The 21,574-nt window shown below is 33.2% G+C and overlaps 4 protein-coding genes across 6 annotated transcripts in view; all 4 read right to left on the minus strand.

The window, feature by feature from the left end:
- Positions 1-2,706: 2,706 nt before the first annotated feature.
- LOC149132691 (protocadherin beta-3-like) lies at positions 2,707-17,118 on the minus strand. 3 transcript variants are annotated; one of them, XM_089363253.1, is made up of 5 exons: positions 15,570-17,118; positions 11,526-14,024; positions 10,960-11,107; positions 7,670-7,956; positions 4,264-4,484 (listed from the first exon to the last, which is right to left on the minus strand). In XM_089363253.1, exons 2-5 carry the CDS (start codon positions 13,920-13,922, stop codon positions 4,446-4,448), a joined length of 2,871 nt encoding a protein of 956 aa, XP_089219379.1. In that variant the 5' UTR covers positions 13,923-14,024; positions 15,570-17,118; the 3' UTR covers positions 4,264-4,445. The 3 variants fall into 3 exon arrangements, 2 of the variants coding, with proteins under 2 accessions (XP_089219379.1, XP_089219378.1); XR_016244365.1 differs by lacking the exon at positions 15,570-17,118 and having other exon boundaries at positions 2,707-4,484; positions 6,558-7,956; positions 11,526-14,063; XM_089363252.1 differs by lacking the exon at positions 15,570-17,118 and having other exon boundaries at positions 11,526-14,063.
- LOC106881260 (uncharacterized) lies at positions 16,121-18,632 on the minus strand. The gene is made up of 3 exons (XM_014931582.3): positions 18,532-18,632; positions 18,171-18,321; positions 16,121-17,183 (listed from the first exon to the last, which is right to left on the minus strand). The coding sequence occupies exons 1-3, from the start codon at positions 18,574-18,576 to the stop codon at positions 16,858-16,860; spliced, it is 522 nt and encodes a 173-aa protein (XP_014787068.2). The 5' UTR covers positions 18,577-18,632; the 3' UTR covers positions 16,121-16,857.
- Positions 18,633-18,681: 49 nt separating this feature from the next.
- LOC149132692 (protocadherin gamma-A3-like) lies at positions 18,682-20,874 on the minus strand. The gene is made up of 2 exons (XM_089362091.1): positions 19,346-20,874; positions 18,682-19,210 (listed from the first exon to the last, which is right to left on the minus strand). The coding sequence occupies exons 1-2, from the start codon at positions 20,872-20,874 to the stop codon at positions 18,682-18,684; spliced, it is 2,058 nt and encodes a 685-aa protein (XP_089218217.1).
- The window catches only part of LOC106867098 (protocadherin Fat 4), a 42,022-nt gene continuing 39,609 nt past the window's right edge, over positions 19,162-21,574 (minus strand). The window contains exon 10 of the mRNA XM_089362092.1: positions 19,162-20,992. The gene's annotated coding sequence lies outside the window, so the exon portion shown is untranslated. The remainder of the gene's footprint in view (positions 20,993-21,574) is intronic.

The raw sequence follows: 21,574 nt of genomic DNA on the forward strand, positions 1-21,574 counted from the left end.
TTCAATTTGGTAACGACACAGATCTAGAAATATATAGATTTATAGGTTATCTGATGCAATGTACTGTTAACAGAATGGAGAACATTACATTTTTCTAGCCATGAAAATAAAGAAGTTCCCTCTGCAATCACATGGTTTCAAATTCAGTCTCACTACTTCGTACCTTGGGCAAATTTGTTGAACAGATCAACTAAAATTTTACAAGCAGGTTTAGTGGACGGAAACTAAAAGAAGCTCGATCAGTCTGTGTTCATGAATGCACGTGCGCGTGTGTGCACGCGCATGTGCATTTATCTTCTATAGTCACTTCTATTGTCAATAAATTATTCCCCTGATCTGAGCCTTCAAAAACATGTGTTTTCTGCACATTTTCAGTGTTTATTGCCCATGAGCATTTTCCACATACAAAATCTATCTTCCCATTTAGCTTTCCTTTGATATTGTTGCAACTCTTATGTATCAATAGCTTACACCAGGTACATATGGAGTTTCTACCTGTGCCTTTTCTACAGATCGAGCAGGGTCATCTACCTGAAGGGATATGTGATTTGTCTGCCTTCCTACTTATTATGCAGAAATAATTTCTTTATGCAAAAGAATAGCCATTAAATTATAAATCAATATTTAAAGTATAATCATAAAAATATAATTATAATCAAGGGTGATGGAGGGACAGCGTCTGTATGCTAGAAATAGGCATCAAACAACTACAAACAACTAGTGGTTTGACATCTATTTCTAGCATAAAGGCGCTGTCCCTCTAGGGCCCCTGAGTTTTCATTATGTTTTTACAATTTTGCTTTAAATATTAATCTAACCCATATGGTTTTTTTTGTACACAAGCCACTGATGAATCATTAATTAATGCCTATATCCTAATTATGCATTAAATTATAAATATATATCAGATTTAGGAACATTCAGCTAATGTAGTATCTATATATCTCTCTCTCAATATATATATATATATATATATCATCATCATCATCGTTTAACGTCCGCTTTCCATGCTAGCATGGGTTGGATGATTTAACTGAGGACTGGTGAAACCAGATGGCTACACCAGGCTCCACTCTGATTTGGCAGAGTTTCTACAGCTGGATGCCCTTCCTAACGCCAACCACATACATACATACATACAAAATATATATAAATACACAAACACACAGATTTATTATACACACACACAAAGTTTTTCTTTTGGAAATTTATATTTTTACTTTTTGACTCACATGCACAAACATTGGTAGTAACCCTCCAAATGAAAAAGACATTTTAAAAGCAAAAAACAAGAGGATCTTCAAACTCGCTGTAGTAAAGTTTAGTTCTTTTTTAAAGGCTTCCATCAACAAAATTATATTACAAGTGTTAGTTTAGCTTGAAACTATAATTGTAATAGAAACTAGCTGAAAATGTTACACACCAGGATCAAACTCAATATTTCAACATTGCTAATTAAACTTCTTATCTACTCAATCATGCCAGTGTCTTATTATAAACATTAGCAAACTCTAATAATTTGGAGAAAAACAATTATTCTAACTTACCTGGCAGTACCTCATAATGTCCAGCACTACCGACACTCCAGCCATGACCACTGTCAGTGTGAGAGGACAACGTTGACATTTCACTGATTTCGTCGGTACTGTTTAGCTCTCTGTAACCAGGAGACATACTTTCTTCTCTTGGAATAAACATCTAGAAACATAAAATAGATACATTGTATGCCATAATATTTCATCATGGTATTATTGCCATTTATAATCTCTCATTTTGCTTTTAAGCTGAAATATTCTAGAAATCCTCATGTGAGTCAGTAAAGAAAATTAAAGAGTAATTTAGAATCTACATTTTTAAGAAAAGAATTAAGCAAATGGAAAAATAATTTTTCTTTTATATTCTGCAACACAGCTTCAAAGGTTCTTGGTTAATTACAGCCAGCTTTATTGTTAACACTGGAATGTTGAAAGGAGAAATATTTTGAAATTAAAAGAAAATTATCTTACCTGTTGATGATGTCTTAATGTTGGGTTATCCCATCTTTCACCTGGCATGGTTCTGTAGTGAATATCTTCTCTATCTACCATTGGTTGTTGAGATTTCTTCAGGTTTTTCTCTATTGTGTACTGAACTCCAGGAGGAACACAAGTAGGATCAAATGTGTATTTTGATTGGATGTTTAATGTAGGCGTAACTTTATGGTACATATCAACACTATTATAGTTGCTATCTGTCTGCTTCAGTCTATGAACTATACAGATTGATATAGAGATCACTATAACAATTGATACTATCACAGCTGCTATAACAATAACAATCATCACATTCAATTGGTGACCATTACTTGATTCTGTTGTTGTCTTTGAAGGGGTCTTAAAAAACTTTATTGTGTTGTTACTAACTGTTAGAGTCAAAGACAAAGTTGTTGTTGATGACAGAACTGGACTGCCACTGTCTTTCACACCTAGTTCCAGTTCATAGAATCCAGCATCATTTTGGTAAAGTGAGCGAGAGAAAGATAAGACACCAGAGTGATGGTTCATTTGAAATAAGTGTTTCTCATTACCTCTGAGTATTTCATATGTGAGGAAGGCATTGTGTTGACTGTCTCTGTCAGAGGCCCTAACAACTATGATATCATGGTCAGAGTGGGGATGGTAGTGGACATTAAGACTGAAAGGGTTAACATTAGGGAAACTGAAATAGGGAGCATTATCATTTAAATCCATAACCTCAACAACAACATTTGCTGTGTTCTCCAGTGATGGTGTTCCTTTATCTTTTACTAAAACCTTAAACTCATACATGTTCTTTTCTTCTCTGTCTAGTGACTCAGTTGTGGAAATAAATCCCACATCAGATATCTGAAATGGTAGAATATCTTTTCCATTCGTCAACAGAGAATAGGTTAATTGTCCTCCATCTCCAATATCTGGGTCTGTAGCATTGACTTGTCCAACCGGGAAGGCTTTGTGTTCATTTTCATAGGTGAGAAACTTAAATATGTCCTGACTAAACTGAGGTTGTACATCATTTATGTCAGTGACCTCTATAGAAAACTGTCTCTCTACTTTTAATGGAGGTAAACCATTATCTTGACATTTAATGGTGAAATTAAATCTTTTCTCACTCTCTCTATCTATTTCACTCTTTACAACAATTCTGTATTTCTTTTCAGACATTGAGATTAACTGAAGGTATTTATTTTGTAAATGACATTTCACTTGTCCATTTACGCCATTGTCATTGTCAGTAACTTTAACATATGAGACAAAGCTGTGACGTTTTGCTGCTTCTGAAATTACAGCTGTGTTTCCAGTTGACTCTATAACAAATTTGACTTTGATTTTGGGAGGATTGTTAAGGTGACTGATTCCAGTTACAAGAACAGTAGCAGCTGAAGACCTAGGAGTGTTATCATTATCTCTGGCTTCAACAATTATTTTGTAGGATTTTCCAAACTGAAATTCTTTTGTAATAAAGACGTCTCCAGTTACTTCATCTAATTTAAAACATTGTTTAAAATTACTTGGTGTTTTAGCATTAAACACATAAGAAATTCTTCCATTTTCCCCTGCATCTAAGTCGGTAGCAAACAACCTTACAATAGGTTTGTTTATTTCCTGTGTATCGTTTATAGTGACATTGTAGATATTCTCTGAGAATATAGGAGAGTTATCATTTTCATCCACCACCAATATTTTTAAATTCAATGATCCTTCCTTTGGTGGAGATCCACCATCTGTGGCAATTAACTGAAGATAATAAATATCCTTTGTCTCTCGGTCCAAGTTTTCTTCTAAAATCAGTTGCAGAAAATCATTGCCATCTGTTTTATTAGAAACCAACAATTTGAAAGGAATATTTTCTTCTTTGAGTCGATAAAATAGTTTAGAATTTTGAATACTGATATCATTATCAATTGCATTTGGAATTATCTTTCTTCCTAAGGATACATTTTCGTCAAATTGCATATTAACATCCTTGCGAATAAACATCGGATAATTATCATTGACATCTTCTATTATAACTTTGATTTCTAATATCCTGATAACAGAATGGCCATGTTGAATAGCTATTTCTAATATCCTGAAACATTCCACATTATAATGACATAGAGTTTCTGCATCCAATATGGCAGCTGTATATATTTGTCCTCCAGGTGTAACATTAAACAACTGAACACTTCCATCTGTATTACCCTGGAGTATTTTAAATTTCAGTATGTCGCTGTTATCTTGAGACTGCATATTATCCAGTAAATGTGTATCACTGACAATATCTCCAATATAACTGTGTATATCATTGTTCTCTTTCACATGGTAGATATGATCTACACACTGGCAGCTGCCAGCCATCACCAATACCACGGACAACATGGTTATAGTCTTCAATTCTAGTTTCAACAGGAATATATATGGACAATGATGTAAAGAAAACATCTATCAATTATTTCTTGCTTGGTGAAATTGCTTTGCTTTATCCTGAAAAACATATATATTTTATATCGGTAAGCGAGAGGAAATTATGAAAACTTACATCAGTGGTATAAAATATATCAGTTATACAATCATTTAGGCCAGGGGTTTTCAAACTTTTTGACTTGCGGACCCCTTTATATTTCAGGCTTTACCTTAAGGACCCCCTTATAAACGCTTATGAAATTTATACATAAATATTTGCTTAAAATAACATTTTTACATTTATTTATTTAACAGTATTTAACAAATAGGTTTATTGTCAATTAAAAGATTTCGATTAAAAAACATATATAAAATCAAATTGCCCATAAAAAGTATTTGCTGCGGACCACAGTTTGAAAACCCCTGATATAGGCCAATATGTCTGTCTTTTCCCCTGTCTCCTCCTCTTTGAAGCTATCTTCATAACCTTTGATTTCACCTTGTTATTTGATAAAAGTGTTATAAGCAGACATTTTCCTCAAGGACAACAAAGTTCAATTCTGGGGCAAAAAAATATGACAGTGCTCATCAGATTTTGCCATAATTTCTTTTGTGTTTCATCATCCCTGAAATCATGAGCATCAGTATTTATAAAACACTACCTGGTTTAACACCCTTATCTGGCATGTCATTACTTTAAAAGGGGTTCCATCTACTAATGATACTAATTCTTCTAAACCATCTTATTCCTTGAAGAAATCAGTTTTAGATGTCCAGGTTGGGCGCTAGTTTCATTAATATCATTAATCTGAGTGTGACAAAGGCCTATGAGAGGCAGGTTCAAGCAGCACATTCATCTGAATCCCAGAGACCCAAGGGGGAAAAAAAAAACAAACAGTGACCATCTATTTGGAGCCCCACCCTAATAACCTTTGGTTGAACAATTCGATTCTGATACTTTTTTTATTTAAAGCTCAGTAGTTATTTTATCCAACTCTTATGCCAAGCAGCAAAGTTACAGGGATGTAAACAAACTGTAGTGAGAAACAAATACACACATATGCATTATATATATATGTGTGTGTGTGTATATATAATCCAAGAGAGTTAGTGGTTGACGATTCAACCCACTAAGGGATAGTATCTATCCAATATACTGCTGGGAAGGTACCCAATTATTGTTATACCAAATGCAATAAGTGGGTGCGGGTAAAAAGGGGTTATTTTACCCTAAATTTATATAGCAATGAGAAAATGGAGGAGAATATACTGCATATGCTCTTCCATTTTCTCATTGCTACATATATATATATATATATATATATATATATATATATATACATATATATATATATTTTCGCACACACATGCACATACATGGCGATTTTCTTTCAGTCTTTGTCAACCAAATCCACTCACAAGGCTTTGGTCACCCCAGTGCTATAGTAGAAGACACTTGCCTATAGTGCCACAGAGTGGTACTAAACCAGGAACCATGTGGTTAGGAAGCAAACCTCTTACCCGTTGAACATTTTTGAATTTTGAAAAGACACAATCACCACCCATCCCGAGGTCATGAAGTGGTTTTGTTTGCTGCAACAGGCCAAGTTTCTCTTAGTAGCCTTGAGGAGGAACGGCAAAGGATATGATCATTATTCCAACTATCCCAGCAAGTAGCGTAAAACAAAACAAAAAGAAAACATTACTTCACGTAATCTGAGTTATTGCCCTTGGATACTGACCTACAAGAAATAATACTATCAAAAAAAAAAAGTATGAAAATATTTTCTTCTCACATTCTAATTAATAAATTATACCTAACGTTAATTTCTAATTAAACATTAATTATTCTATTCATAGATCAACTTTCCATAATTCTGAAATTGTTTGTAACAGTGAAAAATAATTTATTGAAATTATATCAGTTTCTACACTTGAAAAGCTTTGATGAATATTATCTTCATTCCAGATTAGATTTCTGGAAATCATGATGAGACAGTAATATCTATGAAAAATTGAAGCAATAGTATGTAAATTGTATCACATCCTCTATCTAACAGAATGGAGAACTTGTGAATAAATAAACCCTATTTTTTTTAAATATATAAATATTTACACATCAAATTATCAAAATAACTTTTAGTAAGTACTTACCAACAGTCATTTGTTGTTTATATAGTTGTTACTGTACTGTTTCAGTGTTATGATAACAAAGTTGTAGTAGTAGCAGAAGTTTAGCATGTGTTAGTGTTATACAGTTCTATCAAGTTGGTTGTGTAGTATGTAATGTGTGTTGTAGCCAATGACAAGCTGTCTATTATTCCTATGCAAGGAAACGGAAGTACAGCCTCCAGTTTTTTTGCAGTTAATGATGGGCTGACTCACATACAATATCACTTAGGCCCACATACACGTGTGTGTGTGTGTTAGTAGAGTGTACATAAATGAACAAGGAAGAAATATCTAAAATGGAAAGGGTAGGCAATAAATTCAGTATGGAAAATGTTATTTCTAAGTAATGATTATATAGTTTATAAACAATATAAAAAAATTCATATTAGCAAGTTTACTTATGATACTAAATTGGCATAATCTGCAAAAAAAAAAAAAAAATCTATAAAATGAATGTAAAATTATTCACTATGAACTGTTTACATTAATAATAATATGCCAGGTTATCTAAAGAAACTTTTTAGAAAATACGAAACTGTGGCTGTCAATAAACAAATGTCTCTTGAGTAAAGATTTGTATGATTGAAAACTGACTTAGTAAAATAAACTCAAAGAGTAATATTTAGGAATCATCTAAATACAAAGCTGTCATTTTAAATCAAAAGTGTACATTTAATTTTGAATGCAGTGACAGTTTCAAAATAATCATTAATATTTAAAAATTTTAGCAAGAAATAAGTACATAGAAACAACTAAGAAAGTAAACTGCAAAAAACTATTTCTTTGCCAGGAAACTATAACATGGATCTTTAATTTTAGTATTTTCATTGATATCTTAAAATCTGGTAAAATGTTTGGGAGAAACCTGTTTTGACTAAATGTTAGATGAAATATCAATAAGTTTCTAAAAATTACTATTTATGATGCACAATGAATACAAGTTCCATTGTGGAAGGAAATACTCCCATAATATAAATATTTTCCACTAATTTATCCCATTCAGTGAATTCATTGCCTGTATTGTGTAAATGGTAGCTTGGAATATTCTTGAAATTGTATAATTAGTTGTTTCTTGAAGGTAAAGGTGGAATTACCTCAGGTATTGAAAGTATGTTTGGTAGTGTTGTTACTTTAGGTACAGTTCGAAGAGATGATTTACAATCTGAAGTAAACTGACTAGTTACTGGTATTTCATATAGTGGTTCAGTTTGGTTAGATGTAGTACCAATTATAGTCAAAGGTATTTGCTCAGGAAAACTGGAAGTGTTAATACCAATGTCTGGTTGATAAGGATAGCCATTGTTATTACCTCCACTTGATTTCTTACGAGTGTATGGCAGTAGATTTCTCTGTGTATGATCACTTTGATAACCGTATTTGTCTGAAAATGCATAGATATATGAAAAGGTACTTTGAAACAAACAAACTTTGTTTTTTTATGAATAAAACTATCCAATGCTTATGTATTATTTATGTGTACTTGTGTATTTCTCACCAGTATATTGACAAAGTAACTGTTGAAGTAGTATTGAATTGCATCCATATTTACGTCATACTTAGATTTTATTTTTCCGTTATGGTTAAGTTTGAGGAAAAATTTTGGTCGGACAATTTGCATGTAGTGGACTCTAATGTGATCAAAGAAACTTCCAAATAACCTACATACTCTTATGAAAAGAATCACCTCATCCTTCCCTTTGTGCACAACATCTTGTACATTGAGGGTTTGCTCTGGTTACCCATCACTACTTTTTTATCTCCTCCTCAACTACTTCCACCCACCCCTATATACAATGTGGGGTGGGTTGGAGTAGAGGAGAAAGAGATAAAAAGATGTAATGTGGCATACCAGAGCAAACCTCCAAGGTACAAGAAGTTGTACACAATATGAGGCAGCCATGTATCTCCTCTACAGCAAGGTACCTGTGCTTATCACTATCATACGTTAGCCTTTCAACATCTAGTGTAAAGCCACTTTTCCCTCTCAAAAACTAGCCCACCCTCACTTAAAAGTTCAGCTTTTTTTTGTATTCCATTTTTCCTTGTTCTTTTTCTGTTCTGCAAGATATTTGGCACCCTCACTAGTACCAGTTGCATGAGAAAAAGCAACCAGAATGCACTGTATTGTGGTTGGTATTAGCAATGGCATATAGCCTTAGAAATCAACCCAAAGTATACTCTATAACTCAGCACAGCCTCACAGCTTACTGGATCTTGTCAATTTATCCAATTCATGCCATCACTGATGACAGACATGAAATGATGATGATAATGTTCATGGCATAGTTTTAGAAAAGCACAATAAGTATTAATTTCTATGATCACATCAAATGTCCACTTTTCCATGCTTGCATAGTTCAAACAGAATTTGTTAATGCAGGTATTCTATAATTGGATGCCCTTCCTTTTGCTAACCTTCACTTGTTTCTAAGCAATGTGATATTTTCCCACGACTGGACAAGTTTTCATGGAAAATTGGAAATGTATGACAACACGTGTATAACAGTGACTCGTTAACATCTACTATGAGATGTCTGGACAAGGAGACACAAACAGACACACACACAAATATACATAAGTGCATGCAGGCAGACATATATGCATGATGAACTTCTTTCAGTTTCCATCAACTATAATCCACTCACAAAGCTTTGGTCAGCTAAAACATTTAGTCAAAGACGCTTGCTCAATGAGACTAAGTGGCATTCTGGTTGGGAAGTAAGCCTGTTAACCACACAGCCATGCTTATGCCTTGTGCTTACAATGGTTATATTAGTCCACAATGATGAGAAGTAAATGAGTGAAAACCTCGGATGCCTCTTATATCTGAATATCACAGTTTACCAACATCATCCAACTAACAAACTCTGAAAAGGTGTTTGACAGTGAATTTTATGCTAGTTGGAACCTCAAATAATCCCAACCAACATAAGCATGCAAAATACATGCAACAGTATTAGCTTAATGATATCACAAGCTAGATAAATACAAAACATTTAGTGGACAGGTGTTGCACAGATACATAAATAGAATAGTAATGGAATAATATTATATAAATTACTCCGGTTATGAATTATAAATCTTATATTTCTGACTTCTGAATTCCCTTTCAACTCTCAGCTCATATATTCTGGTTTTGAAGGACCCTTTAAGCTTTTGTGTGGATTACTAGGGTTTAATAGTATTGGAGACTGAATTGCAGCAATAATAACTGAAGATGATGATTTATTTGAAATATTACTACAAGGTAATGATCACATGGTCAATCAATCATCTACAAAATGGAACAGCTAGTGATAGTGACCTATTGATAACATTATCAGGATTAGCAGATGAGTTTGGTGAAAGATGTTTAGCAGTTATTCACTTGATGTTTACAGATAGTTTCCATGTTTAGATTTAATGCAGTTTCTGGACGTATGAATCAGCGACCAAATATTTGTGAGAAATCTCATTACAGTGTTTTTGAAAATTAACTATTTGGTTAAACATTTGAAGAAAGTTTACAGCTATTTTTGCCAAATAATTTTTCCACAGAAAATCATGTATCAGAGCATTATAGCATTTGAAAATAACCCTAAGCAAATATTAATCAAACTTTCCATTTGATTGACTGTAGCCTTTTAAAACTGATTTTTAAAAAAATGATGGTTTGCATAGTTTTCTGCTGCACTATTGAATTTTGAAATGAAGGAAGGAATTTCAACTTCCTTGTAGACAAGACAGTGTAACAAGTTAAATCTGGCTCATAGTCTGATACCATTGTCACTGGAATATCACACCAACAGACAGTGGAAAATGAACATTTCCTCAGGTTTTATAGGTTCCTACTGTAATGTAATGTTACATAAACAGACTTCAAAGTAGTGCCGAGTCAAATGTATTCAACAAATATCCAGTATTTTGTGTGCATATTCAATCCATATGTAACTTATCCTGGAGCTGTGACTGAGTCAATAAAAGGGCTACCATTAAAGCTGATTCTAGTGCACACACTCCACAAGATCTGATAAATTCTTTAACATTTCTACCAAGATTAGTTTACCAAGCACAAGCCCTTCTTACTTCAGTGTTTATTGCACAACTATGTGTGTCATGAACTGAAGAAAGAAGTATTGCATGGTAACATTCAGAAATAAATAGAATGGCTTTACGTGGAATAAAATTATTCTCTACAAAGTATTCAGATGAATGACTTAAACATTGTCATTGTAAGACATAATTTCAACCAAACTTTTCCAGCAGTGTGATTTTTAAGCAAAGATAAAGAGTAATCTTTAAATCTTTAAAATGATTTTTGATGTCTTAGTCTGAACTTTAGCATAAATGAATTCAATGTCACTTTCTGACAATGAAAAGCATTTGTAAAATATCTCAAACTTACCAGGCATTTCCTCAAATTGTCCAACACTACTGACGCTCCAGCCATGGCCATTATCATTGCAAGCTGATAATGGTGACATATCACTGAATTGGTGGGTGCTGTTTAGTCCACTGTAACTTGGAGACATATTTTCTCTTGGAACAAACATCTGAAAACACAAATCCATAATTAGGATATAGTAAAAAGGGTTGAAATATATGCGATATGTTATATATAACTAAAATAATTAATAATGGTTTTTGAATTATGTACACAGCTAGCAATTTTGTTGGGTCGGGGTGAAACTTGTTCATAATAACTATTTTTTATTTAACCAACCTCAGAGAGATAAAAGGCAAAGTTGGTCTTGCCAGGAGAAATACAACAAAGCATTTTCTCTAACTAGCCTCTGACACTACCAACCCACCAACCTGATGAACACATAATTATAATCGATTAAAAATATTAATACAAAATGCACATTGTAGATAGAGCAGTTGAATTCTCATAGTAACATGCAATCAAATGAAAACATGAGAAAAATCTTTATCTACATTTCAGAGAAAAAGATACTGAAAGCACCTCACCAGTTGATGTCTTCTTAAAGTCAGATCATCCCATCTACCACCTGATATAGCTGAGTAGAGAAAATTTTTTCTGTACACCATTTCTTCTTCAGATTTCTTCAGATCTTTCTCCATTGTGTTCTGAACTTCAGGAGCAACACAAGTAGGATTGGACGTATATCTTGATTGCATATTTAATGTTAATGTAGGTGTAACGTTGTGGAACATAGCTCTACTATTATAGTTGCTATCTGTCTGCTTCAGTCTATGAACTATACAGATTGATATAGAGATCACTATAACAACTGATACTATCACAGCTGCTATAACAATAACAATCATCACATTCAATTGGAGACCATTACTTGATTCTGTTGTTGTCTTTGAAGGAGTCTTAAATATCTTTGATGTGTTGTTACTAACTGTTAAAGTCAAAGACAAAGTTGTTGTTGATGACAGAACTGGACTGCCACTGTCTTTCACACCTAATTCCAGTTCATAGAATCCAGCATCATTTTGGTAAAGTGAGCGAGAGAAAGATAAGACACCAGAGTGATGGTTCATTTGAAATAAGTGTTTCTCATTACCTCTGAGTATTTCATATGTGAGGAAGGCATTGTGTTGACTGTCTCTGTCAGAGGCCCTAACAACTGTGATATCATGGTCAGACTGGGGATGGTAGTGGACATTAAGACTGAAAGGGTTAACATTAGGGAAACTGAAATAGGGAGCATTATCATTTAAATCCATAACCTCAACAACAACATTTGCTGTGTTCTCCAATGATGGTGTTCCTTTATCTTTTACTAAAACCTTAAACTCATACATGTTCTTTTCTTCTCTGTCTAGTGACTCAGTTGTGGAAATAAATCCCACATCAGATATCTGAAATGGTAGAATATCTTTTCCATTAGATAATAGAGAATAGGTTAATTGTCCTCCATCTCCAATATCTGGGTCTGTAGCATTGACATATCCAACAGGGAAGTCTTTGTGTCCATTTTCATAGGTGAGAAACTTAAATATGTCCTGAGTAAACTGAGGTTGTACGTCATTTATATCAGTAACCAGCATAGAAGATTCTTTCTCCACTGTCAATGGAGGTAAACCATTATCTTGACATTTAATGGTGAAATTAAAGCTCTTCTCACTCTCTCTATCTATTTCACTCTTGACAACAACTTTGTATTTCTTTTCAGAAATTGAGATTAGCTGAAGGTATTTATTTTGTAAATGACACTTCACTTGTCCATTTTCTCCACTGTCATTGTCAATAACTTCGACAAAAGCAACAAAGCTGTGAATTTGAATTGCTTCTGAAATGAGAACTGTGTTTCCAGTTGACTTGAAGAGAAATTTGACATCAATGTTTGGTGGATTATTACGATGTGTGACACCATTTACCTGAACAATTGCTGTTGAGGACATAGGTGTATTACCACTATCTCTAGCTTCAACAAGCAATTTATAGAATTTTCCAAACTTGAATTCTTTTGTTATGTGCATTTCTCCTGTTATTTCATCTAAAGTAAAGCATTGCTTAACTTTATTTTGTGTTTTAGCACTAAAAGCATAAGAAATTCTTCCATTTTCCCCTTCATCTATATCTGTTGCAGACAGTCTTACAATAGGCTTGTTCATTTGATGTGTGTCATTTACAGTTATATTATAAATATTCTGGATGAATACAGGGAAATTATCATTTTTATCTTCCACTAATATCTTTATATCTAGTACGCCTTCCTTTGGTGGTGTTCCTTCATCTTTGGCAATTAACTGAATTCTATAGATGTCTTTTATCTCACGATCTAAGTTACTTTCTAAATTTAGTTGTAATAAATTACTTCCATCTGTTTTATTAGAAACAAACAATTTGAAAGAAATACCTTCATACTCTACGAGTTGATAAGAGATTTTAGAATTCTGAATACTAACATCATTGTCAATGGCATTTGGAATTATTTCTTTTGTTCCAGCCAATGCATTTTCGTCAAATTGTATTTGAAATTCATTAATTGGAAACAATGGATAATTGTCATTGACATCTTCTATCATAACTTTGATTTCTAATATCCTGATAACAGAATGGCCATGTTGAATAGCTATTTCTAATATCCTGAAACATTCCACATTATAATGACATAGAGTTTCTGCATCCAATATGGCAGCTGTATATAGTTGTCCTCCCTGTGTAACATTAAATAACTGAACACTTCTATCAGTACCACCCTGGTGTATTTTAAATGTCAGTTTGTTGTTGTCATCCTTCGTCTGTATATTATCCATTAAGTGTGTATCGGTGACAATATCTCCAATATAGCTGTGTGTATCATTATTCTCTTTCACATAGTACATATGATCCACACACCAGTAGCTGTTAGCCATCAGCACCACAATCAACAAAATCATTGACAGCATGGCTACAGTCTTCAATAATGTTACCAAAAGGGATAGTAAGTGGATAACGATAATGAAATATATCAAACAAATGTTGCACCCTCAGTTTTCTTCTGTCACCTCCTGTAAGCATGTAAATTTATATTTCATTAAGCAAGAGAAAATTATAATATTTGCAGCAATGATATAAATAGATTAATAATTCCATAAACATACTGATTTATATCAAAATCTCTGCATTATCTTTCATCTGTCTGTCTCAATGCATTTTCATCAATATTATGTACTCTTTCACATATAACAATATTGTGTAATACTAGAAATATTAAGTAAATGCGTTTTATCATGAGTTAAATCTTTTTGCATTAGATTCTTCTACTCTTCAACAATTTTTGAACCATAATAATCTACAGGTCTGATATTATTAAACAGATGAGGAAAAAAATTTACATATGCAGGACTCATTTATTTCAAGTTGCCACCCATGAAAGTGGAAAGTATACTCAAATTAATTCAACACATGTGATATATACTTGAAGTTTTGAGCTGTAAATGAAAACTGTACAGTGCATGTGAATTTACTAAATGGAGATCATATTGTTAAGTAGATCATCTTGAGTGTAATTCAAGACAGTCACAACTTTTAAATAATATACTTATAAATGCCTTGCTGTTGACTGCAAAGCTTTTGTAGTTTGAATAATTATGAATTTGGCTTTTTAACAATCTGCTGAAAATGTACTGTAGAAATCTTTAAATTATGTAGCCACAAAATTACCAAATTAAAAATGAAAACACAGTTATTTAAACTACATGGTTTGAATTACTGCCCTTCGATACCACCCAAGTGAAAAGAAAAAATATTTGTGATAAAATTCTGAGTCTTTGTAATTATCATATATTCATTCTAGTCACTTACAATTAACACTTTGATTGCAGTTAAAATTATTTTCTAATCAAAGATTAACCCTCTCACACAGATTCAAACTTTCATTAATTCTAGAATTCTCTGGAACACTAAAATGATAGATTCTAAAATTTAGTGCAATTATACCTTCTCTATTATTTACTATTCTTGATAGTACAATTTACATTTCATGTACGACTTCTGGAAATCATTAGAAAATAACTATTTTTAAATCTCACGAGAGATATTCAGCAATAATACTTTGGAGTAAAGGTTGTTTACCAACATAACATGGCGGTCCTGGTTTAGGACAAATGTTGCTGTAATTTAGCCCCAGGAGACATTGTCTCCAGCTGGCTATACGACACAATCTGTGTCCTTACATTTTTCGAACAAGGGAATCTAGCACCCCCACTCAGCTCAAAACAATATCTGTGTATCGTGATTTTCGGGTTATTTTCCTTCACCAGCACAGCTGAAGCAAAATGTAAGGACACAGATCATGTTGTTTAGCTAGCTGGAGACAATTTCTCCTGGGGTTAAATTACGGCAACATTCGTCCTAAACCAGGACAGCTGTGTTATGTTGGCAAACAGCCTTTACTCCAAATGCAAATATGTTTGAAAAATTCTAATGATAGTAAGTAAACTATTGTATTACATCATTCCCTATGTAACAACAGATTTAACTTGTGAATAAATAAACCATTTTAGAAATATACAAACGTTTACACATCAGAATAACTTTCAATAAATACTTACCATGAGTTGTTTGTACTGGTGTTACTGCACTATTTGTGTGTTCTGGTTACAAAGTTGTAGTAGCAGCAGTCCTGAATAGGTTGGTATGTGATAGTACTATATAGTCCTATGAAGTTGGTTGTTAGTACGTCATGTTTGTTGTAACCAATGACAAGCTGTCTATTTTTCCCATGCAAGGAAATGGAAATACAGCCTCTAGTTCTTGCAGTTAATAATAGTCTGACTCACAGACTAGTTCACTTTCTGTACATGCACATACATGTGTGTGTGTTAGAAGAATGTACACAAATGAATAAGGAAGAAAAGTTTAATATTCGGAATGGAGAGGATAGGCAATAAATTCAATATGGAAAATATCATTTCTCAATAATTATACCATATTTAAAAAAAAAAAATCTGAGAAAACTGGCTTTAAAGACTAAGATGTTACCCAATCTAAATCATTCTTTTTTTTTTTATAAAATGAGTATAGAATATATTCCTTTAAAAATAAAGTACATACGTAGTTTAAAGCAATAATATAAAATAGCTACAAAATTATGTCAAGAAACTTTTGGAAAATATGCAACAGTGGTTATCAATAAACAAATGTGTGCTCAATGGGAATGTGGGAAACAAATGTGGGAAACCCACTATTGCTCTTTTGAAATTAAAACTGCAATTTAATAGATTTTGTCAGAATAAACAATAATAACGAAGAATTTCCTAATGAAAAGAACAGAACTATTAGAAAACAACTAACTGGTACAAGTGCTAACTATTGCAGTCGAATATGGATTAAATCTCTGATTTCAAGAAAAACATTAACATTTAGTATTCAGGGAAAATGTTGAGTGAGAATATACAATATTGCAAGAATACGAGTGTAAGATTTGAGAAAATTACAATTCAAGCAGTAGATATAGAGAAACATTAGAATATTGGACAAAATGTCTGCATAATTTAGTCAAGATTATTTCACACTGAGTTCGGATTGCAATGAGGTTATCTTTAACATAACATAACATTGGTAGAAAAGATGAAATGCAAAATACAGATGAAAAAATATAGTTGACTTAACCTCTAGCAGACAATGGTAGGGGAAACAATTCTAGAGTAAATGCAGAGTGCTAAAGGTTAATGTTCCTTTAAGACTATAACAGGAGATGAAGAAAATTAAATCTAATAGTCACACATCATCGATAAACGTTCGATTGTGAGGAAAAAGAACACTGCTATAACATTTTCCATAAAGTGAAGTTATTGCCTATGTTATGTAATAATGATTTATGTTCTTGAAATTATGCTGTTAGATGTTTGTTTCAGATTGAGAAGGTACCTGAAGTATTGAAGGTACCTTTGGTAGAGTTGTTACTTTAGGTACAGCTGGTAGAGGTGGTTTACAGTCTGAAGAAAAGTCACTTGTCATTGGTACAGTAGATGGTTGTTCACTTACGTCAGATGTAGTACCAGTTACTGTAAAAGGTATTTGGTCATGATCACAGGAAGTGTTAATATCAACGTTAGGCTGGTAATGATATCCATTGTGATTATCTCCGCTTGATCTGTTGAATGTGTTTGAAAAATTGGGATTTCTCCTATTCCATGTACGGTCATATTGATAGCGGCACAGATCTAGAAATATCCAGATGTGGATGAAGTTAAAACGCAAAAAGAAAAAACAATAACCCTTACATTTGTTTTATACAAAAAAATAATTAAACATTTATGTAGTACTTGTACTGCTAATCAAAGCATTGATATAATAACATACCATGAAGAAAGAATTACACTCCTGCAAATACCATATTAAGATTTTTTCCTGGTTATAGTCAGATTCAGGAAAAAATTTTGGGAGTAAGATCAATTTGCAATAGACTGATGGAACTTTTCAGATAAAAGCCTTGATGACAAAGGACAGAGATATTAAAACATTGCTGAAATCAAGAAGACCACCACAACACAATTGATATCCTAAAACAAAACTACCACATAAAAAGCATTTGTACTGGTGCTGGGGCCACGTAAAAAGCACTGGTGCTGGAGCCACTTAAAAAGCACTGGTGCTGGGGACACGTAAAAAGCACTGGTGATGGGGACACGTAAAAAGCATTGGTGCTGGTACCACGCAAAAACCATTGGTGCTGGGGCCACGTAAAAAGCACTGGTGATGGGGCCACTTAAAAAGCATTGGTGCCAGTACCATGTAAATATCCCCAGTACTAGTGCCATGTAAATAGCACCTGTGCTGGTGCCACAAAAAAAAGTACCTGTGCAAGTGTCATGTAAAAGTACCAATGCTACTACCATATAAAAAGTACCCAGTACACACTTTAAAGTGGATAGCATTAGAAAGGGCAGCCAGCCATAGAAACCAAACCGAAACACATGACTGGCCACTGGTGCAGTTCTCCAGCTCTAGCCAAACCATCCAACCCATGCCAGCATGGAAAACGTATGTATGTATAATCTGAAGCATGCTACAATGAAAAAAAGTGAACATAAAACAGACTGAAAGATATATACAAAGTTTTACATTATCATAAACACCTTGTTACATTTCAATACTCAATTCAAATACTTCTTGCTTTTGAAGAAATTTTGCAGATTTTTTTTACTGACCTGGCAGTTCCTCATAATGTCCAGCACTACCGACACTCCAACCATGACCACTATCAGAGTGAGATGACAATGTTGACATTTCACTGAATTGGTCAGTATAGTTTAGTTCTCTATATCCTGGAGAGATGCTTTCTTCTCTTGGAATAAACATCTGGAAAAATTTATTACATAGTGCAGTATACAGTTACAATAATAAGAAAGATTCTAATAATCTATGGTGTTTCATGTTTTGTAATAGAATATTTTAAGATATGAAATTATGAAGAACATTCTGAAATACTTATTTCTTCAAGATAAACTATACACAAAAGCAGAATTTTCCCCAAAAGATTTCCAAACACATGAAAATTAATGAACTCACCTGTTGTTTTCTTGAAGTTAGATCATCCCATCTATCAGCTGACATAGTTCTGCAGTGAATATCTTTCCTGTCTTCTATTGGTTGTTGAGATTTCTTCAGATTTCTCTGAACTTTAGGATGAACACATGTGGGATCAAAAATATATTTTGATTATATATTTAATGTAGGTGTAACCTTGTGGTACATATCAACACTACTATCATAGTTGCTATCTGTTCGCTTCAAACCATGAACTATACAGATTGATATAGAGATCACTATAACAACTGATACTATCACAGCTGCTATAACAATAACAGTCATCACATTCAATTGGAGACCATTACTTGATTCTGTTGTTGTCTTTGAAGGGGTCTTAAATATCTTTGATGTGTTGTTACTAACTGTTAGAGTCAAAGACAACATTGTTGTTGATGACAGAACTGGATTACCACTATCTTTCACACCTAGTTCCAGTTCATAGAATCCAGCATCATTTTGGTAAGGTGAGCGAGAGAAAGATAAGACACCAGAGTGATGGTTCATTTGAAATAAGTGTTTCTCATTACCTCTGAGTATTTCATATGTGAGGAAGGCATTGTGTTGACTGTCTCTGTCAGAGGCCCTAACAACTGTGATATCATGGTCAGAGTTGGGATGGTAGTGGACATTAAGACTGAAAGGGTTAACATTAGTGAAACTGAAATAAGGAGCATTATCATTTAAATCCATAACCTCAACAAGAATATTTGCTGTGTTCTCCAGTGATGGTGTTCCTTTATCTTTTACTAAAACCTTAAACTCATACATGTTCTTTTCTTCTCTGTCTAGTGACTCAGTTGTAGAAATAAATCCCACATCAGATATCTGAAATGGTAGAATATCTTTTCCATTAGATAATAGAGAATAGGTTAATTGTCCTCCATCTCCAATATCTGGGTCTGTAGCATTGACATATCCAACAGGGAAGTCTTTGTGTTCATTTTCATAGGTGAGAAACTTAAATGTGTCCTGACTAAACTGAGGCTGTACATCATTTATGTCAGTGACCATCATAGAAAACTGTTTCTCTACTTTCAATGGAGGTAAACCATTATCTTGACATTTAATTGTGAAATCAAATCTCTTCTCACTCTCTCTATCTATTTCACTCTTGACAACAATTTTGTATTTCTTTACAGACAATGAGATTAGCTGAAGATATCTGTTTTGTAAATGACACTTCACTTGTCCATTTACTCCACCGTCATTGTCAGTAACTTTGACATATGCAATAAAGTTGTGAATTTGAGTTCCTTCTGAAATGACTGCTGTGTTTCCAGTCAACTTTAAAATGAATTTGACATCAATGTCTGGTGGATTATTAAGAAGACTGACACCGTTTACAAGAACAGTGGCTGTTGAGGACCTTGGTGGATTACCATTATCTCTAGCTTCAACAAACAATTTATATATCCTTCCGAACTGAAATTCTTTCTTCAGAAACAAATATCCAGTTACTTCATCTAATCTGAAAAATTGTACAGCATATTTTGATATGATGGCATTGAAAAAATAAGATATTAATCCATTTTCTCCTTCATCTAAATCTGTAGCTGACAGCTTTGCAATAGGTTTGTTTAACTGGTGTGTGTCATTTACAGTGACATTAATAGTATTTTGGGAGAACACAGGGAAATTATCATTAATATCTTTAATAATTATTTTTATGTGAAGTACACCTTCCTTTACAGGTGATCCTTTATCTCTGGCAATTAACTGAATATTATACATGTCTTTTGTCTCACGATCTAAGACATTTTCTAGATTTAGTTGCAATAAATCAGAGCCATCCAAATTTTTAGAAACAAACAATTTAAAAGGAATATCTAAATCTTTGATCTGATAAGTGATTCTGGAATTCTTAATACTGACATCATTATCAATGGCATTTGGAATTATATACTTGGTTCCTATTAAATCATTTTCATCAAATTTTAAATGAAATTCCTTCTTTGGAAACTTGGGATAATTATCATTGACATCATCTATTACAACTTTGATTTCTATTATCTTGAGAAAGGAATGGTCATGTTGAACTGCTATTTCCAATATTCTGAAACATTCCACATTATATTGGCATAGAATCTCTGCATCCAATATAGCAGCAGTGTACAGTTGTCCTCCAGGTGTAACATTAAATAACTGAACAGCTCCATCAATACTACCTTGTAGTACATTAAATGTCAGTTTGTTACTTTTATCCTGAGATTGTATATTATGCAGTAACTGTGTATCAGTGACAATATCTCCAATGTAGCTGTGTATATCCTTGTTCTCTTTCACATGGTAGATGTGATCCACACACCAGCAGTTGTCAGCCATCAACAATACCAACAAAACTATATATAACATGGCTACAGTCTCCAAGGTAATATATATATGTAATGTTGATGGAAACTATCAAAGAATTGTGACTTCTTGAATTTTCTTTTGTTGTCTCCTGAAAACATGTAAAGATGTATAAACTTATTATGCATAAGAAAGGATGTAGTAATGAAGAAAATGCATATAATTTCCAACTGAAAGTAATGAGATATTGTATGATAGAATTACAAATTATGCCAAGGTGTCAAGGTGACAGAATCATTAGCACACCAGACAAAATGATTAGCAGCATTTTGTCCATCTTTACATTCCAAATTCAAATTCTTCCATAGTCAACTTTGCCTTTCATCCTTTCAGGATTGATAAAATGCCCATTGAACAGTACAGCTGATGTAATTGATTTACACCTTCCTCTATAATTGTTGACCTTGTGCCTAAATTTGAAATCAAATTACAAGTCATGCCAAAGACTCTACATATCATTGCATTCTCTCTCTCAATATGCATTTCCATCAACATATAGTGTGAACTCTTTCAACCAGTAGTTTAATACAATAGAATTTTATGATATTTCCCTTCCACACAAATAAGTTGTTTTTGGTGTGTAAAACTATTACATAAATGGTCTTGTCTCTTATTCTGTAACAACTATTTCTTAAAATTTCATCATTTCAGGAACAACTTCATCACTAAAACA

This window comes from Octopus bimaculoides, chromosome 14 (assembly GCF_046866305.1).
Source record: "Octopus bimaculoides isolate indiv1 chromosome 14, ASM4686630v1, whole genome shotgun sequence".
Taxonomy (NCBI): domain Eukaryota; kingdom Metazoa; phylum Mollusca; class Cephalopoda; order Octopoda; family Octopodidae; genus Octopus; species Octopus bimaculoides.